We start from the raw sequence: 16002 nt of genomic DNA, 5'->3' as shown, positions 1-16002 counted from the left end.
CAGAAATGCTCTCCTACTAAAAGCAAGAATTATTTCTACTTGTTTAGAAACTTTGAGAAGAACAGCACAAGACAGCAAACTACTGAAAGGGCTGTTAGCAATGAAAGGAAGGATTGTGGGGCTTTATCAATTTAAGCATATTTCTGTTAAATGCTGTCTGGTGATCTGAGCCAGCCACTGGACAACCTGGACTCTTTAAAGACAACCAAATAGTGTCTGACTCAACAAAAAGCAGACTTTTATCAAAGTTCAGTTGTATCAAAGAAAGGAGAATCTGGACCTTAACATACCCTTTGCAAACTGCTGAAAGTTAATCAAATGTAAATTAATTAAAACCTGAGAATACTTCTGGCAATAAGCAAAGCATTAGTGCTACAACAAGTATGAGCAAACCCCTCTCTCAAACAAGAGGGGAGGGTACCACCTGAACTCTGAAGCCAAAAATTTAGCCCTACAAATGTTAGTGGGAATTGGTCAATGTACAGATTTTTGCATTAGCCACTGAGCATTTTATTTCAGTGTTTCCCAAGCACCAACTCATCCAAAGAAAGACTGCAGCTGATTTAGATGAGGCTGCCACCTGCAAACCCATAGTTTCCTAAAACACAAGAGGAAATCAACACCCTTCCACCAGAGCTCCTAGCATCCCCAGGCGGCCTCAGCTCAAGGCATGCTGAGGTGCTGGCTCATGCTGTCATGTGAACCTGCAACGCCTTTCTGTTAGCACCTTTTCTGAAACAAGGGTCAGCCTTTCAGCTGCTCTGAGTTGCTGTGGCTCATCAGACACCCTCACTCCTAGCACGCCTTGCCCCTCCTGCCTCTCCAACCACGCCTCCTAAACTATCAAAAGCCCAAAGTATGCAGTGCGTGCTTCAAGGGACTCTGTCGATTCAGGGATGAGAAAGTGATACTCCATAACATTATGCTCCCCAGTTTTGTACTTCCTAGCCAGATCTGGCAGGTTCTTTCTTTAGTTTCTGGCTTTTCACCCCACCAGGCAGAAGGGGAGATCTGGTCACATACCTTGGCACACCCAAAAGCTTTTGTAAAGCTGCAGATGAGATCTTTTTCCTAACTTTTCTCTCTCAACAAATGAGAACACAGAATGCCTACGGTACCTTGGCTCCCAAAAGCAGCGCTCTTTCAGCCACTGTTCTATACTAGCCGTCTAGCTTCTAGCTCTCAAGCCACCCTGATGTTAGTATTCCCATGCAGAAGACTTGTTTTCTAGGAATTCAGCAAGGATTTCAAGAGATTTTTGTAGGAGCTACTCAGTTTGCCTGGAAGCAGTTTGATTTTTAGAGACAATTCCAAGAAAACAATGAAAACAAGAAGAAACAGAGTTAGAGTTTAATAGATATATCCGATGGTCTACTGCTACAGCCTACAATTTCAGGGAGGTCATTACAACACGTAACACTTGCAATTACTTTATCCGGGATATCGCTAAGTTCACTAAAATTGCTTGAATTTATGCTAAAGCAAAGCACTAGAGACTGAAGCATAATAGTAACAAAGGAACGCTTACCTGTAATCATAGTTAGAGCTGATAAACTTGCTAAGGCTGGGATATCAAGGTTAAGGCTCTTTAAGTTTAAGGAAAAGTCTTTAATAGAGTCGAGCCACTCCCCAAATCCACGAAGGCACTGAAGTCTATGAAGCACAAGTCCATTGCAGAATACAAATTTATCCTCAGCGGTATCAGACCTCAAATAAAAATAATTGAAAAAATTAGAGACGCATCTTCAACTTTACAGCAAAATGCATAACCAGTATTGAAGTGTCTGTCATTTAAAATCCAAGGCATATTATCCTGAGACATATGTGGGCATTCACGTTTGACAATATGCTTCTCCCTTGGGGCAAAAGTACAACAAACAAGCTTCTATGATTGCTTACTTCGTAGAGTTATAAGCCCGAGGTTAGCTGTAGCATGTGGTGTAGACTGTCTAATTAGTTAAGATTTTGGTCCTGCCCAAAGGCATAAACAGAGAAGACATTTTACATTAAATACTGTATGTTTGAATTGCAGTAATACTACGTGCGTGCATTTTGAAATGCAAAACTAATAAAAGCTGAGGAGAGATGGGGTTCTGCAACTCTCAGCACTTATTTAGTCTGATCTGTGTTTTTCATACTGTAAAAATTAGCAGAGAAAAAAACAATGGAAAATGCACGCGATAATGCACAATAAACACAACATAATAGGCTGTTTCATGTGAGAACCTATTGCAAAACTGATGTTAATGCCAAGTTTTCTCTCCTCCCACCCCCCATTGCCAGTATCCCTGTTAAGAGCTACATGCAAAGGTCATTTTCAACCTAAAGAAGCAAGGGCATAATTCAAATCACCGGCGTGGAATTCCTCCAGACACTGAAAGTGTCATTGGTGAAACATCTTAACTGGTGCCAGGCTGACAGATAGCACCTCGCTCTGTTGAATGACTTGGTATTAAGGAGAAAAATAATCTGAGCAAGGTTTTAAAGCTCCTTCATCCCTTTCAAAAACAGACTACAGAGATGTGCACGCAAAAGAAGCTTCTACACTAAAAGTGCTTTTCTACAGTTTATGCTGATGAGTCTGAAGTGAAGTTGTTCCAACTGAACCCAAGGATCAATTTTGATTACTACGGAAGAAGAGGATGTGGTATATCAAATAAAAAGAAGCGCATTAGTGAGAGCTATGCTTCCCTTTTAAATCACTGCCTTGTGTTTTTTTTCTGCAACATAAAACAAATTGTACATCATCTCCCGTGGATGCAGACATTGTTGAAGTTTTCTGTCATCTTGTTTGTTTGTTTGTTTGTTTGTTGCAATTGACAGCATTCCAAGGTATCGCTGTATTTGTTCCTAAGAACGTGCAGATGGGGGATTTTTCACATCAGCTGAAGAGGAAATGAAATAAATAGTTACCTGATGGAGAGTCTTAGTACAAACAGCTCCAAAAAAGCTGATTCTATGAGTAATGTCTGATCTTCTTTTGGGAGGTCGGTAAATCCTGGAATTTTTTCTGCCCAGCCTCTGGATATGTCAATGGAGGCAGTCAGAAGATTATAGAACTGTTGAACATGTTCTGCATCTGTGCCTGCAGCAGCCTGATCAGTGGAACAGTACTGAAAGAAAAGCCACAGAAAGCAACATTACAACATGACATGCATTTCAGGGCATCCTGAGGAGCATATGGTGCTACCTGCCTAACAGTGCTTCCTTCTGCAGCAGCGCTGGAGCAGGCATCCAAGACACAATGAGCAGGTCTCCATCTATCTACCTGCTTAGCTACCTGGAGGCATTTTGCTATTCAGATGTATATTGCAAAGACATTTCCACAGTTAGAGAAATTGTTTGAAATTTGCAACTAATACGCAGTATTTATCACATTTTGCAAGTAGCTCCGTGCTGTTAGCAAACAGAAACAGCAGTCTGGTGGGGAGGATAATTCCAACCACAATAAAGGAGGAACACTATTTAGCTTAATGCAATTAAATAATTTTCCCATTGATGAATTTGTCTCAGTACGTCCAAAATGCAGATTTCTTCCCCAGCCTCTCAAATTGCATTTTATCAGACAGTGATAGAGACACGCAAGATAAATCATCTTTTATCTGACACATGCAGCATGGCTTCATTTGAATACAGAATTGGTTGAAAGTAAACCAGCTGCCCTATATCACCTCTTATCCTGCATAGAGAAGCATTTCAGGCTCAGGAGAACCTATTATCCCACTAATTCAGCCATAACTCTTCCAGACGACCACTCGGCAGCCCCAGCTTGCAGAACTTCCCCACGACCCTCTGGCAGCTCCCTCCCTGCTCTCTCTCACTTCCTCAGCACTGGATCCTTGCCACTCCCAGGGCACTGCTCTTTTTGAGAGAAAATGTAATAGGAGCTTTGGCAGCTTACTCTGATGCCGTGCTTGCAAATAACGGCAACCTGCCCATCAGGCATCATGTAGGGTATTTCTGAAAGGGATTCTGTATGAGCCCTGCCTCTGAGACTCAGCCAGGGAAAGGATAGGGTGATCTCCATTAGTGCACACCCATTGGAAACTACTTTCCACACACAGTTAGACCTGATTCCATCAGCCTAAAGGTATTCCTAGCAGCCCAAGCCAAAGGGGAAGCAGAAGGACCCACATCTCCTCTCCAATGAGCATGGTGAGAGCCTGGAGAGATCATACTACAGGCATACCCCTTTGGCTGCACATATCACCCAATATCCCCTCTGCACAGGACAGAGAGGGGGAACAGCAAGCAGATCCTCTTGGGTAGGCACCCTGTTCCCTGCCTGTCCTAGTTGGAGCTGGTTGCTGTTGGCAGGAAGAGAATGAATGAAGGATAGAGCTTCACAGTCAGATTGAACCACAGCAAAGACATGAGAAGTCCTAGAAACCTCTGGCCCTATCTGGGCTGTAGGTGCTCACGTGGAGACAAGTTCTGCCACAGTCACTTTGAAGGAGGACAGAGATGCAAGAGGGGGGATAAAATAAACAGAAGATGGGAAACAGCGGTAGAAAATTTGTACACTGCAAGAAGTTCATCTGTTCAGTCCTCCAACTGAAAGAAGCTGATCAGGATGCTCAAGCAGTACAAAATACTACTTCTGGCACAGGACTGCAGCACAATGCACTGGGGAACAGTTAGTCGGTAGAAAAAGATGGTATGCAGAGACTTTGCATCCCCTGGTAATGAAGCTAAGATAGTGAGTGTGAGGTGGTGGGCTTGTCCACCTCGTGGTCTTCAACTCTTCAAACTCTAGGAGATTTGCCCTGTTGTGCAGGAGCTGAGGTGACTCCTTTCTATGTGAGAAAATAGCAAATATGGGCTGATGGAAATTCCTGCCTTGCCTACAGGTAGTGTTAAGGCAAGACACGTTCTTGACCTTCCAATCAATGAAAAAGAGGGAAAAGAAAAAGGATACTACCCTAAATTCACCCGAAATATAACACATTGCAAGTTGGTGTAATGATATCAGGTATTAACTTCTTCTCAGTCATTATAAAGCATTCCCTTAGCAAAAGTAAGACAGAGTTTTAATATTGTCCAACAAAGCCTGAGTGCTGCCTTATGTCACATAACTGAATGCTACAGTACTGTCTACCCCACATGGGCCACTAAATTAAATTGAATGCACAAAATTAATTAATTAATCAATTAATTACCCCTTATATGTTATTACAGTTCAGCCCTTGAGAGCATTTTTAGAAGAAAGGTAAAAGTGTAAGGAATTATGTAGGTTTGAACTGCTATAATATGCCACTGCTTGCTACACAGAGTTAGCACCTACAGAGAATAGCTGAAATAAAATACTATTTACTTCCAATGGTCTTAATGAGTATTAAGAAGGCATAAGAAAAATGTATGCTTCAGTTTTACACATGAAAAACCTTTTTCCTTTTTTTTTTTTTTCCCTCATGATTATTTCATTGAGGAGAATCATAGGATGGGTTGGGTTGGAAGGGACCTCAGAGATTATCCACTTGCAACCCCCCTGTCACAGGGATATCCCAGAAAGGGATTGCTCTGCCCTATGCCGTGCTTGCTGCTCTGCTAGGAATTAAACGACACCAACTGGCTCAAGGGGGAAATGTGTGCGTAGCAAGTAACATTAATTTATATGGTATATCTAAAAGGCCGATAGTTTGATAGCATGAACCAGCCGGACCCTTTGCCTACTTTTATCAGACCTCCATGGACTGCTGAAGCTACAAAAGTCTAACAACAATGGTGTTGCATATTTACAATAAGACAGCTAGAAGCTAGGCTTGTTTCTCCGTGCATCTACCCTTCCTGTGTCAGAAGCAGAGACATTTGGTACATTTTTTAGCTGGGGGTTGGGGTGGGATTATTGGCTGAATGCCCCTCCAAAAAATAAACACTTCCATTTAAGTCGGTGGCTGCTTTGCCTGAAGGAGGACGGCAAGGTACCGGGCCTGCTTCTCATCTCACTTACTGAGAAGTCTAATCCCGTGGAATTGTACCAGTGAAACAGGTGTGAGACCTGACCACGGCCCTTGGCCTTTAAAAAGTTCATAAACCAAATTCTGTTCCTAGCAATTGCTTTTTGAAACCAAGTACCTAAATATACCATTGCTGTGGGCTGGTAAGTTAAAACCAGTGCTGAAATGAGAAGTAGCCATGTTCTCAACATAACTGGTTCCACTGTGTTTTGTTTTAAAATTCATGGATGGTGTGATTTCATTTTGTTTTTTGGTGCAGATGGTTGCATTTGTACGGAGGGAAGAGGTACACGTTCCTCTCCGAAACTCTTATCTGCATTTTTGAAACAGTCAAGACGTTGCAAACATGAAGACCATGCTAAACATTAAGGTCGTGACTACGGAAGCGTTAGGATTGACTCCAAGCCAGGCTTCCAGATCCACCCATTTGTGGTGCATGGCAGGGTCACGGCCGAGCAGAGCGTGCCGCAAGCCTGTCTTTACAGGTACACGGTCCTTCACATTAGTTTTGAGTGTTACAGCGGGATTCCTGCTTGTTTCTGTTAGTTAATCTCAGTGTCTACTCAGTAGTCCTATCTGATTTCCCTCAACTTTTTAAAGAAGTATAAGGTTTATGGAAAGCATGTGAATCCATTGCTTTCATTTAGCTTATTTTTTGTATTTTCAGTACTGCTGAGCATAACAGATCAGTATATATTTTAATGCTAAGAAAAAAGTAGGTATTAGCACGCCCTAACAGACAACCATACATAATCTATAAGCTACCGAAACAAAATTAATCTGCTGCCAATCCTATGCTTTCTGTAACGACCAACAGGATTGTTCGGCAGTGAGACCTATGTACAGTCTCCATTAGAACAGGAATAGTTGCCGCAGTATAAAGAAGAAAGCCACATTAAAAAAAAAAAAAATTAAAAAAAAAATTAATTTAGTTATTATTATCCAGGATGCAAAATAATGTTGCTTCTATAGGTAAATATGTAAGATTGGATAATGCTCTCATGGACTGAACTGACATGCTCATTGTAACGTTACGGAACCCAGATGATTCCTGTCCAAGAGCACAGCTGGTCGTGGACCTTGGCGTTTACAGAAGTACCCCGAGATTCTCTGGGTAAGTTAAAATACATGTAAATGTAGGCAATGTGTTCTCCCCCAAAGGCTGTCAGGCACTAAACAACTCATTCATGAAAACAATCTGTAAAACTGCTAGATTGTATACATACTGACTAGCTCAAAGAAAAGAACTTAAAGCATGCCTGTAATTGATAGATTATATATGTAATATATACAAATTAAAAAGTAATTATAAATTACACATGTAAGCATATGCTAAGCTAGAAGAATACATTTTCATATAATTACAACAAAACATATTCTAGCTTTAAATATTACTTAGCAACAAGTGATAAATGGACAATGTGAATATTGTCTGAGTACAGCTGTATTTTTCACAGTCTGAGATTTAATCGTATTTCATTAAGTGGAAGGAATTTGAATCTTGTTTTTCCGCAGCTATATTTTTTTTTTCTTTTCATATATTCAGCCTTCCTCCTCAGAGTGCATTTTACAAGCTACTTCTATGCTATATTTTAATAACTACAGAGCAGTTTTATAAGCTTTCAAAATATATCCTATCAATATTTAAATGGTGTACACTACACATTAAAGAACCAGGGTAGGGAAATATACAATAGCTGGTGAAGCTTTGCTGATACAATCTTTTAGAATTTTGATTTATATGTTTGTTTCCTGAATGTGAATTTTACTTAAGAAAAACTCCTGCTGGGTTACCCGAAGCTGGGCTCTGTAGTCATTTAAATCATGGCAAATTTCCTGTGATCTCAATGTAAAAGGACCTATCCACTGAGTGTTATTTCACACAACACTCATAGCTGCACACTATCAAAGTTCTGTTAGATTTTAGCATGAAGAACTTGAAAATTAAGCTGATACCAGATATATGTCTGCTCCCGAGTTTGGCAGATTAATCAGTTGTATTATAATCACAGCCCTTTGCAAGACGACTGCTCTACCGATCCACACAATTTGCTTTCACCCTCTCAAATATACACAGTAGATAACCTTGAATATAAGACCCTCGCAGTGGACAGCTGCCAACTGAGCACTGGCATACCTCCTTCCTTCCCCACCATTACCCACCCACCCAAAAGGCACGGCCGGCTGGACAAACTTCTGCTCTCACCCCAATTTCACATTTCTTTTCATTTCAGCCAACCAGCTAGGAATGCAGCTCATGACTCATTTCCATGAAGAAAACAAACAAAGAAAAGCAAGACATACTCGTGAATAGTCGAGCTCCCTGGGCGTGGAGTCGGTTAAAGCTCGTACAAGGGCGTTCATCATGCTGATGGGAGGAGAAGGCGGGGAGGGCTGCGAAGGTTCCTGCTGCAGGGGGCTCTTTGGTTTGGAAGGCAGCCGACCTCTTCTCCCTTTCAGGCTGTCCGTGCGGACAACTGCACAGAAAAGAAGGGGATCGGTGGTGAGGACGCGGTAAAATGACAGAGCAGCATGAGCACCTGCTTCCCCCGTGATGGCCAGCCCAGCAAAAATAAGAGCATTCTCCAATTTCAGCGCACACTGTTGATGCCTTTGATTGAGAAGAAACACAAATGGTACCAAAACTGCTTAAAACCATGACCGTAAGCAGCAGAATAACTGCTTCCTTGGAGCCCAGCTGTGCTCCTAGCGCTCGTGCTTTGTATGCAGCATGCCTATGTGTCCCTATATTCACACACACAGCCCTACTGCTGAATGAAAACAGAGTGTGAAACACAAATGTCACCTGCTATATGGCAGGGCTGTTCTTTCACAGTAACTTCAGCTTTCTCAAAGCAGTCAAAAAATATGGTCACACTACATAGGCTGCATTTCCCATGTTAGTATTTGCAATAGGAATGCTCACACAGTATTACTCACATACTTAAATATTTGCAGAACTGGGACTAATGAGTTGATCCAGTTTCCATTTAAATTAATTGCAAATTTACAATCAGCTCATGGCCACGAGACAAGATCCTATGCAAAAAAGGCACCCAAGACGACGAAACGCCGACGCTGCGAGATAACGTGTGGAAGCCAACTGCATTCAAGCCAATGGCATTCAAAGTTCATAAAGGACACATTTGGGCCAGAGTCAAATTATCACCTCGTGACCTTGAAGTCCTTGAACTCTGGGCTCCCAGGAAGTCTACACATGATAAACCCACTCAACTGGGTGACAGGAAAAAAACATGATCAACGTGTTATTGCACAGATGCGTGAATTTGGGGGGGTGGGGGCAGCTAGGAATCTAAAGTTGCCAAGTCCATAGTAAAGACATCTGTGTCCACACTCACACACATACACACACACACACACATGTGCTCATGAAACGTACCACTCCAGCATTTAGGATAAGAATAGCAGTAGCCCTCACCTTCTTTCACCATGCCGACGCTGAGACACTTCTGAAAGCGGCAGTACTGACATCTGTTACGGCGTCTCTTGTCCACCGGACAGCTCTTGTTTGCCAGACAAACATATTTTGCATTTTTCTGAACTGTCCTCTGAGAAAAGGCAACAGAAAAACAGCAAACCAAGAGTTTTGGTGAGCAACTCGGAACCTGACAACATGTATTTTAATTACAACATGAAAAGCGACAGTGCAATTCGTATAATTAGATAAAATTAATTTCCTAACACACTAGCCTGCAGGAAAAACAATTTTATTAGTGTTAGCTACTGACAATGAAAATCATCGAGGATTGTTCTGAAGCAAGTCTCCGGAGACAGGCAACTTTGAATGATAAAATCATATCTGAAATTACCAGGTCATCGCATCTACCTTTGGGGATTAGATTATCTCCGCTTTTAATATCCCTTTGGGAACAATTTTCTACTTGGTTCATTCCCTTGATTATTGCTGACCTTATTAAAATAAAATCAAAACGATCTGCGATGCACTTCTCCTGCTATCGCTATTGTTAAGCCAATGCCACACACAACTGCTTTGGTTGGCCATCAAAATCAGTGTGGAGAAAAGCAGAAACAGCAGAACTCCTCCAGATACGTTTGGTTAAATATTCTGGAAAAGCTGACCTGAGTTTTGGGGGAAAAAAATGGACTGAGTTCTACTATAGCCATACATGTGTAATTAAAGCTTCAAATGGCTTACATATAACTGTATGTTAACTATACAGTGCATTAAGAATTGGTAAAAACCTGGTGAGCCTTGCAAGCATGTAACAGGGGTTGTCACAAAAAGTATATGTTATTATAATATGTTAGGATATTTATATATTGTTTTTGTACTTATAGTCGAAGACGGCTTAGCACTGAAAGATATTAATAGGAAAGACATCAGAAGAGGATCAAATTCATCAGTTCAGCGTTCGGCATTAAATCTTTCACTGCAATTAAATTATCGGGGAAATGCTATTTTAACATTTCTTTTTCAAGCAGCAGCTGCAATGGACTAAATACGAGGGACACAACAAATGCTGCTTGTTGCACTTTAGAACCAAGAGAAGAAGGGTGCAGGACAAGCTGTGGATCCTGCCCCCGGTGAGGGACATGCTATGGATTTCCACAGGGGCAGGATCAGGCCCACAGGAGCTGCCATTTCCAGGTTATTTGTGCTCCATTTTATAATTATTTTTAAACAACAAGCGAGTTGCAGGGGAGTTGTGTATTTTAGCACATTGCCAAAGGGTTATTACCAAGTAATAGTAGCAGTTCTGTGCACGGCAACAACAGCAGAATGAAGTGAGCCCTCCCCTCCAACTATTTTGGGACTATTTCTGTTCCCATCGTAGTTAGGATATCTTTTGCCAGAACAAGGGCAGAACTCCTATCTGTGCTGAAAGAAATACACTGAATTGGTCCCAGATTTCACAGGCTTATAGTATCACAGAGTGGTTTGGGTTGGAAGGGACTTCAAAGCCTCCCCAGCCTCACCCCCTGCTATGGGCAGGGCTGCCCCACGACAGCTCAGGCTGCCCAGAGCCCCATCCAACCTGGCCTTGAATTTATCAACTTTTTTAAAGCTTACTGCTCAAAACCACTCCCCCAAAAGTCTACCCCGAGTGCTTCGTTGGTGTCATTTCTAAGAAAATAATAATAATACCGAAACCTGAAGTAATGTTTTTCCCAAATCTACAAACAGAAGGAAATCCAGTCTTAAAAATGTCAGCACATGGTTTTTGTCTGCCTCAGAGCAGATTACTGCTGTCAGCAGTGCTTCAAAGCTACAGTGCTGGGATACCTGCACCAAGAGCAGCACTGAGGCAACGACCAAACACAACGTTTCCTGAGGTTTCCTCCTCATGCCAGTGCTGCTCTGGCTTTCTGAGCCACTTCTACCACTACCAATGATGGGTCCAGAGCTCAGTGCCCAGGGGCGGCAGGCAGGGAGGGGAGCAGGGTGTCTCACCTTGAAGAAGCCCTTGCAGCCCTCGCAGGTCCGCACACCGTAGTGCTGGCAGGCAGCGTTGTCCCCGCAGACGGCACACGTGCCCTCCCCGGACGAGGAACTCCTGCTGGGCGGGGAGGGCAGCCCACCACCACCACCACCGCTGGCCTCGCCCATGAGGCCAGAGGCAGCTGCGTTGAGGCCGAGCGGTGAGAAGGCTAAGGTGGCCGGCCGCTTGGGCAGGGGCAGCCCGTAGGAGTGGCTCTCCATGGGCGCTTGGCCGGCCGGTGATCTGTCGGAGCCCAGTGGCAGGTTCAGGGAGGCCGGGTCGTAGCACATGTGGGGTCCCGCCGGCGGCGTGTGGGGAGGAGAGTGCTTGAAGTGGAAGAGGGGGAAGCGCGGAGGCGCAGTCTTCATGGGGGCGGCCTCCATCAGGTGGCCAGGGGGCAGGCAGGTCTGCGTGGGAGGCAGCGGGGGCTCATCCCACAGGCTCTGGTGTGGAGGAAAGCCAGGCGTGGTGGGTGTGGAGGGAGGTGACTGCTTGAAGTACATGGAGGTGCTGGGCATGCTCTCATCCACTGAGGGGGGCAGCGAGGGCTGGTAGGTAGAGAGACGAGCATCTTCCATCTTGATAAGGGGCCTCTGGCCGGAGGAGGCAGATTGCATTTGGTAGAGGCAGGAAGGCTTGAGCTCGTAGCTGCCAGAGTAACCCTCCATGAAGGTGCTGAAGCTGGGGAGGGAGGTGGTGGCGGTGGCGGTGATCTCGGTGCCGCTCAGCTCCATGCTCAGCTTGCCATAGTCCGGGTTCATGATCTCCGAGCTGTACTCCGAGCCATACGCGTAGGTCTGAGCTGCATAACTCGAACCGGGCGGCGAAGGGCTATACTGCGCTTGCACACAGGGCATATCTGCAGGGGCAAAGGGGAACGTTAAAGCCAGCCCTGCGGCCCACAGCCCCACTCACTACTTCCTTCCCAACAACGAGCTGCCCGCACTTCCCGGAGCTCCGTTAGAGCCTCCTGCTCTCACCTGGAGGTGAGAAGCATAAATCAGCCCCGAGCCGCTGCCCTTCAGCAAGAAACGTGCATCGGGGGTCTGGTATTGGGGAGCAACTCCAATCTATAGCGGTGTCAGTGGGAGAAGGATCCATCTCCGGCTGCCCCAGATCTGCTGCTCCATATCCATAGGTGTCAATGAGAATTAGATAAGCAGAACGGGAACGGTTTATGGTTCTCAATCTATCCCCGTATACGTGCGAGTGTGCCATAAAATCTTCACGAAGGGTAAACTAGATTACCAAATGCATAATATTAAAATTGATACTTATTACCAAAGGGACAACATCGGCAGCGGGTGTCAGAGCACAAACCTACCCCTGAATTTGCAAAAATGTACCAGAAAAAAGGATAGGGGTATTTCTGTTCTGATAAGATAACACAATTGACTTTATCCATCAGCCGTAAAAGTTAACGTGGCTGAGAGCTGGGATGCTTTCAGCAACGCAGCGCACTGCTGCAAAGACTTTGTCCTTTTCCATTTCCCACTGATGCACTGCCGCCTTTGTTGCTGGCAGGAAATCGTGGCCACAGCCCACGTGAGGTTCACCTGACCGCAGGCTGCTGCCCCGTATCTGTAACCCAAACCCGAGCTCTGCAGCCGGGGGTACAGTGCACCCATCTGTGCCGTTTCCCCTGTGAAGGAGAAGAGGAACGCCGGGGAACGTCCATCCGAATGAAGTTTATCCCCTCTCAATTGTGGTCATTTGTATTTTGTAAGCAGCTGATAAACAACAAAGCCACACTGAAAATAATGGGGTTGGCTTTAGTATTTTAAGAAAGCCCTTTGCTAACGATGCTTAGACACCCATTTGAGTGTACCATGCAAGAACCCAACCAATAGGTGCCAAACCAACTCATAGCTTTGCCATGCAGGTAAATGGGAACCAAACTGGGATCTCACTGTACCATCACACAGTGCTCCCATCTTTTTTTTGCTTTTCGAGGAAACATTAAAAAGTGGCAGAAACCCACCCCAAAAAACGTTTTCTGATATTGCTGCTTTTAGAAAGCAAGCAGGCAGCAGGACAGCGCTCTCCCAAGCCTCACCTCCCAGCCCTGCCTATCTCCCACCATTCCTTTTCTTCCTATGGTTATCTGCGCCCACGCCAAGTCCCGCCGCTATCACCGGTTCGGCTCCAAGTGTAAATACAAAGGGAGAGCGATGCCTTCCCCGCACCTCCAAGCACTGGGGCAGATGCTGCCCCTCGGGGCCGCGCCGACGTGCAGCCCGGTAGAGGTAAAAGGGCTTTTAGCAGCTCCCAGCAGGCGCGGTGGCTGAGGGAAGGGACTGGTGTGGGTGGGGGGTGTTTCTGGGCACGCCAGAATTACGGCCTGCGTTCTGCTCGGGGCAGACTAAGAAAGCCCAAGTCTAAAATAAGTCCGACCTGGGGACGGCAAAACAGACCCCTACACAAAGGTCCGCTGCGGCTACGCGGCTCCTCCTACCCCGCTGCTGCCAGCGCCTCCGCCTCGCTGACCCCAACCCGACCCTTCCTCTCGGGGCACCGACACTAATGACCCCGCGGAAGATTCGCGGTTGTCCCTTCTTCCCCCAACGCTATCACTTAAAGCCCCAACGCCGCAACGCGCGGGAGGTGCCGTGCCACCAAGCACCAAGCGGGAGATCGGGGCTGCAGCGCCCGTCACCGCGACCGCTGCTTTCCCATCCGGAGCCCCGCTGGTTCCCCCCCTCCCGGTCCTCGCCCACCCCTCATAGCTCGGGGCGACCTCGCACCTCCGTCCCCGCTCCCCCCCCGGCTCACCTGGCGGGTACCTTGCGCGCTGAATGGTGGGGCTGGCGGGGCGGGCGGCTGCGGGCGGCGGCGGGGTCGGCGCCGGCTGGGAGCTCTCCGCGGAGGCGGCGGCGGGGGATGGCCGCGGCGGGGGGCGCGCTTCCGACCCGGGGGGCGCTGCGATGGGGAGAGAAGGCTCGGTCAGCGACCGACGGGGCTCTCCCGGGCCAGGAGTGGCGGGGAGGGCCGGGCACCTCCGCGCTCACCTGCCGGGAGGAGCCCGCGGCCGCCCCTCCATCCTTCCCTCCTTCCTTCCCTCCCTCCGTTCCGGGCATCCCCGGAGTTTCTCTGTCGGGAGGGGTGGGGGGGAGCTGCGAGATTCCTCGGTCGGCAGCACACCGCCCCCCAATCCCCGATCCCGGTCCCAGAGGACCCCTCCTTTCCCCGGTTACCCGGAGACGCGGCAGCGCTGCCCGGCACGCGGCTCCCTCCGGGCTGCGGCCGCCGGAGCCGGGAGCGCAGCGGCGCGGGGCCGTAAATCAGGAGGCAATGAGCGGCCGCGTCAAAGCCCTTTTCTTCCTCCGTGCACTTTACATCGGGCCCCCGAGTGACGGCCCTCCCCGCCCTGTAACACGAGGAGCAAAGCGTGAAACACTCCATTGTAACTGCGACTTCTTCGGCCGAGTTTCGAAACCTTCGTTTACCCGGGAGGGACCGCGCGGGGGGAAATGCTCCGTTCAATTAAAAGTTCCGAGCTCCGTTTCCAGCTCCCCGTTTCCCCCGGGGGGTTCGGGGCCACCCCCCGGCGGAGGCTCCGCTGTGCCGCAACCCACGGCCGGAGCGCTCCCGGCCCCGGCGCACGGCGGTCTCCACGGAGGAGGAAGAAAGCGGGCGAAGAATGTCACCGAGCGGAGCGGCTTGGAGAAAAGTTGGCGGCTCGCTCCCAAAGTTTTTGCTCTCTTTCCTTTTTTTTTGTTGTCGTCGTTTTTTTTTTTTTCCCCTCGAGAAAGCAATGAGGAGATCCAGCACCGAGCCCCTATGCACAACGCCGCGTTTCTCCGCTCTTTCCCTGGGAAATTTCCTCGCAGTGCAACGCGGCGCCTCGAAACCCAGCGCTGCGGGTCTGCGCCTCACCGGCACCGCCGTCCCGAGCACCGCACCGCCACCGCGCTCCCTCGCGGCTCCGGCCCGGGGGCACCGCACGGCCGCGGCGATGCTCCGTGCGCGGTCCCCGTGGGGCGCAGCTCCGCGCCAGGAGGCGAAGTCACACCGCTGCCATCCATCCATCCATCCATCCATCCATCCATCCATCCATCCATCCATCCATCCATCCATCCATCCATCCATCCATCCATCCATCCCCTCTCAGGCGGCGGCATCATTTCCATGACAACACCCGGCGGATAAAGCCCGTCTCCCTCCGCCGCCCCCCGCCCGGGGCACGGCTCTCTCGGCCAGAGGCGGCATCCCGGGAGCGCACGCACCGAGAGGCGAAAGTTGTCCCTCCGCTCTCCCGGCTCCGAGCGCGGCGCAGCAACTTTCCCCGCCCGCCCCGTACGTACTCGGCTGCTGTGGGGGTTCCGTCTTTACATCCAGGCGCCCGCTCCCTCTCAGGCGCTGTCCAGCGGCCGTGGGGCACGGCGGGGTTGCCGGGCGGCTGCGGCTCCGCACCGCTCGCTCCCCGCGGGCATGGGAAGGGCCCTCCGGAGCCCCGCGAGCCGCTGCCGGCCGGGAGCCGCGCTTCGTCCCCGCGGCGGCTGCGAGCGCCCCGCGGTGCGCGTGCGGCGGTGCCGGGAGAGAGAGGACGGCGGCGGCTGCTCCGCGCTGCTCTCCGCTGCCTC

At 48.1% G+C, this 16002-nt stretch overlaps 1 protein-coding gene across 3 annotated transcripts in view; it reads right to left on the bottom strand.

Moving 5' to 3' along the window:
- Window positions 1–16002, bottom strand: part of NR4A3 (nuclear receptor subfamily 4 group A member 3) — a 26461-nt gene extending 10459 nt beyond the window's left edge. Inside the window, exons 1-7 of one of the 3 annotated variants that reach the window (XM_015855093.3) lie at window positions 15724–16002; window positions 14192–14338; window positions 11392–12278; window positions 9397–9526; window positions 8262–8434; window positions 2914–3113; window positions 1529–1707 (exon numbers count right to left, since the gene is read on the bottom strand). In XM_015855093.3, coding sequence (XP_015710579.2) covers window positions 1529–1707; window positions 2914–3113; window positions 8262–8434; window positions 9397–9526; window positions 11392–12276 — 1567 coding nt within the window. In that variant the 5' untranslated portion in view covers window positions 12277–12278; window positions 14192–14338; window positions 15724–16002. Of the gene's footprint in view, window positions 1–1528; window positions 1708–2913; window positions 3114–8261; window positions 8435–9027; window positions 9192–9396; window positions 9527–11391; window positions 12279–14191; window positions 14339–15723 lie in introns of those variants that run through there. The other 2 variants (XM_085539816.1, XM_085539817.1) reach the window with 2 other exon arrangements.

The sequence above is a fragment of the Coturnix japonica genome, chromosome 2 (assembly GCF_054131305.1).
Source record: "Coturnix japonica strain WE chromosome 2, WE-NBRP24, whole genome shotgun sequence".
NCBI lineage: Eukaryota > Metazoa > Chordata > Aves > Galliformes > Phasianidae > Coturnix > Coturnix japonica.
This window is presented reverse-complemented; position numbering and strand designations above follow the sequence as displayed.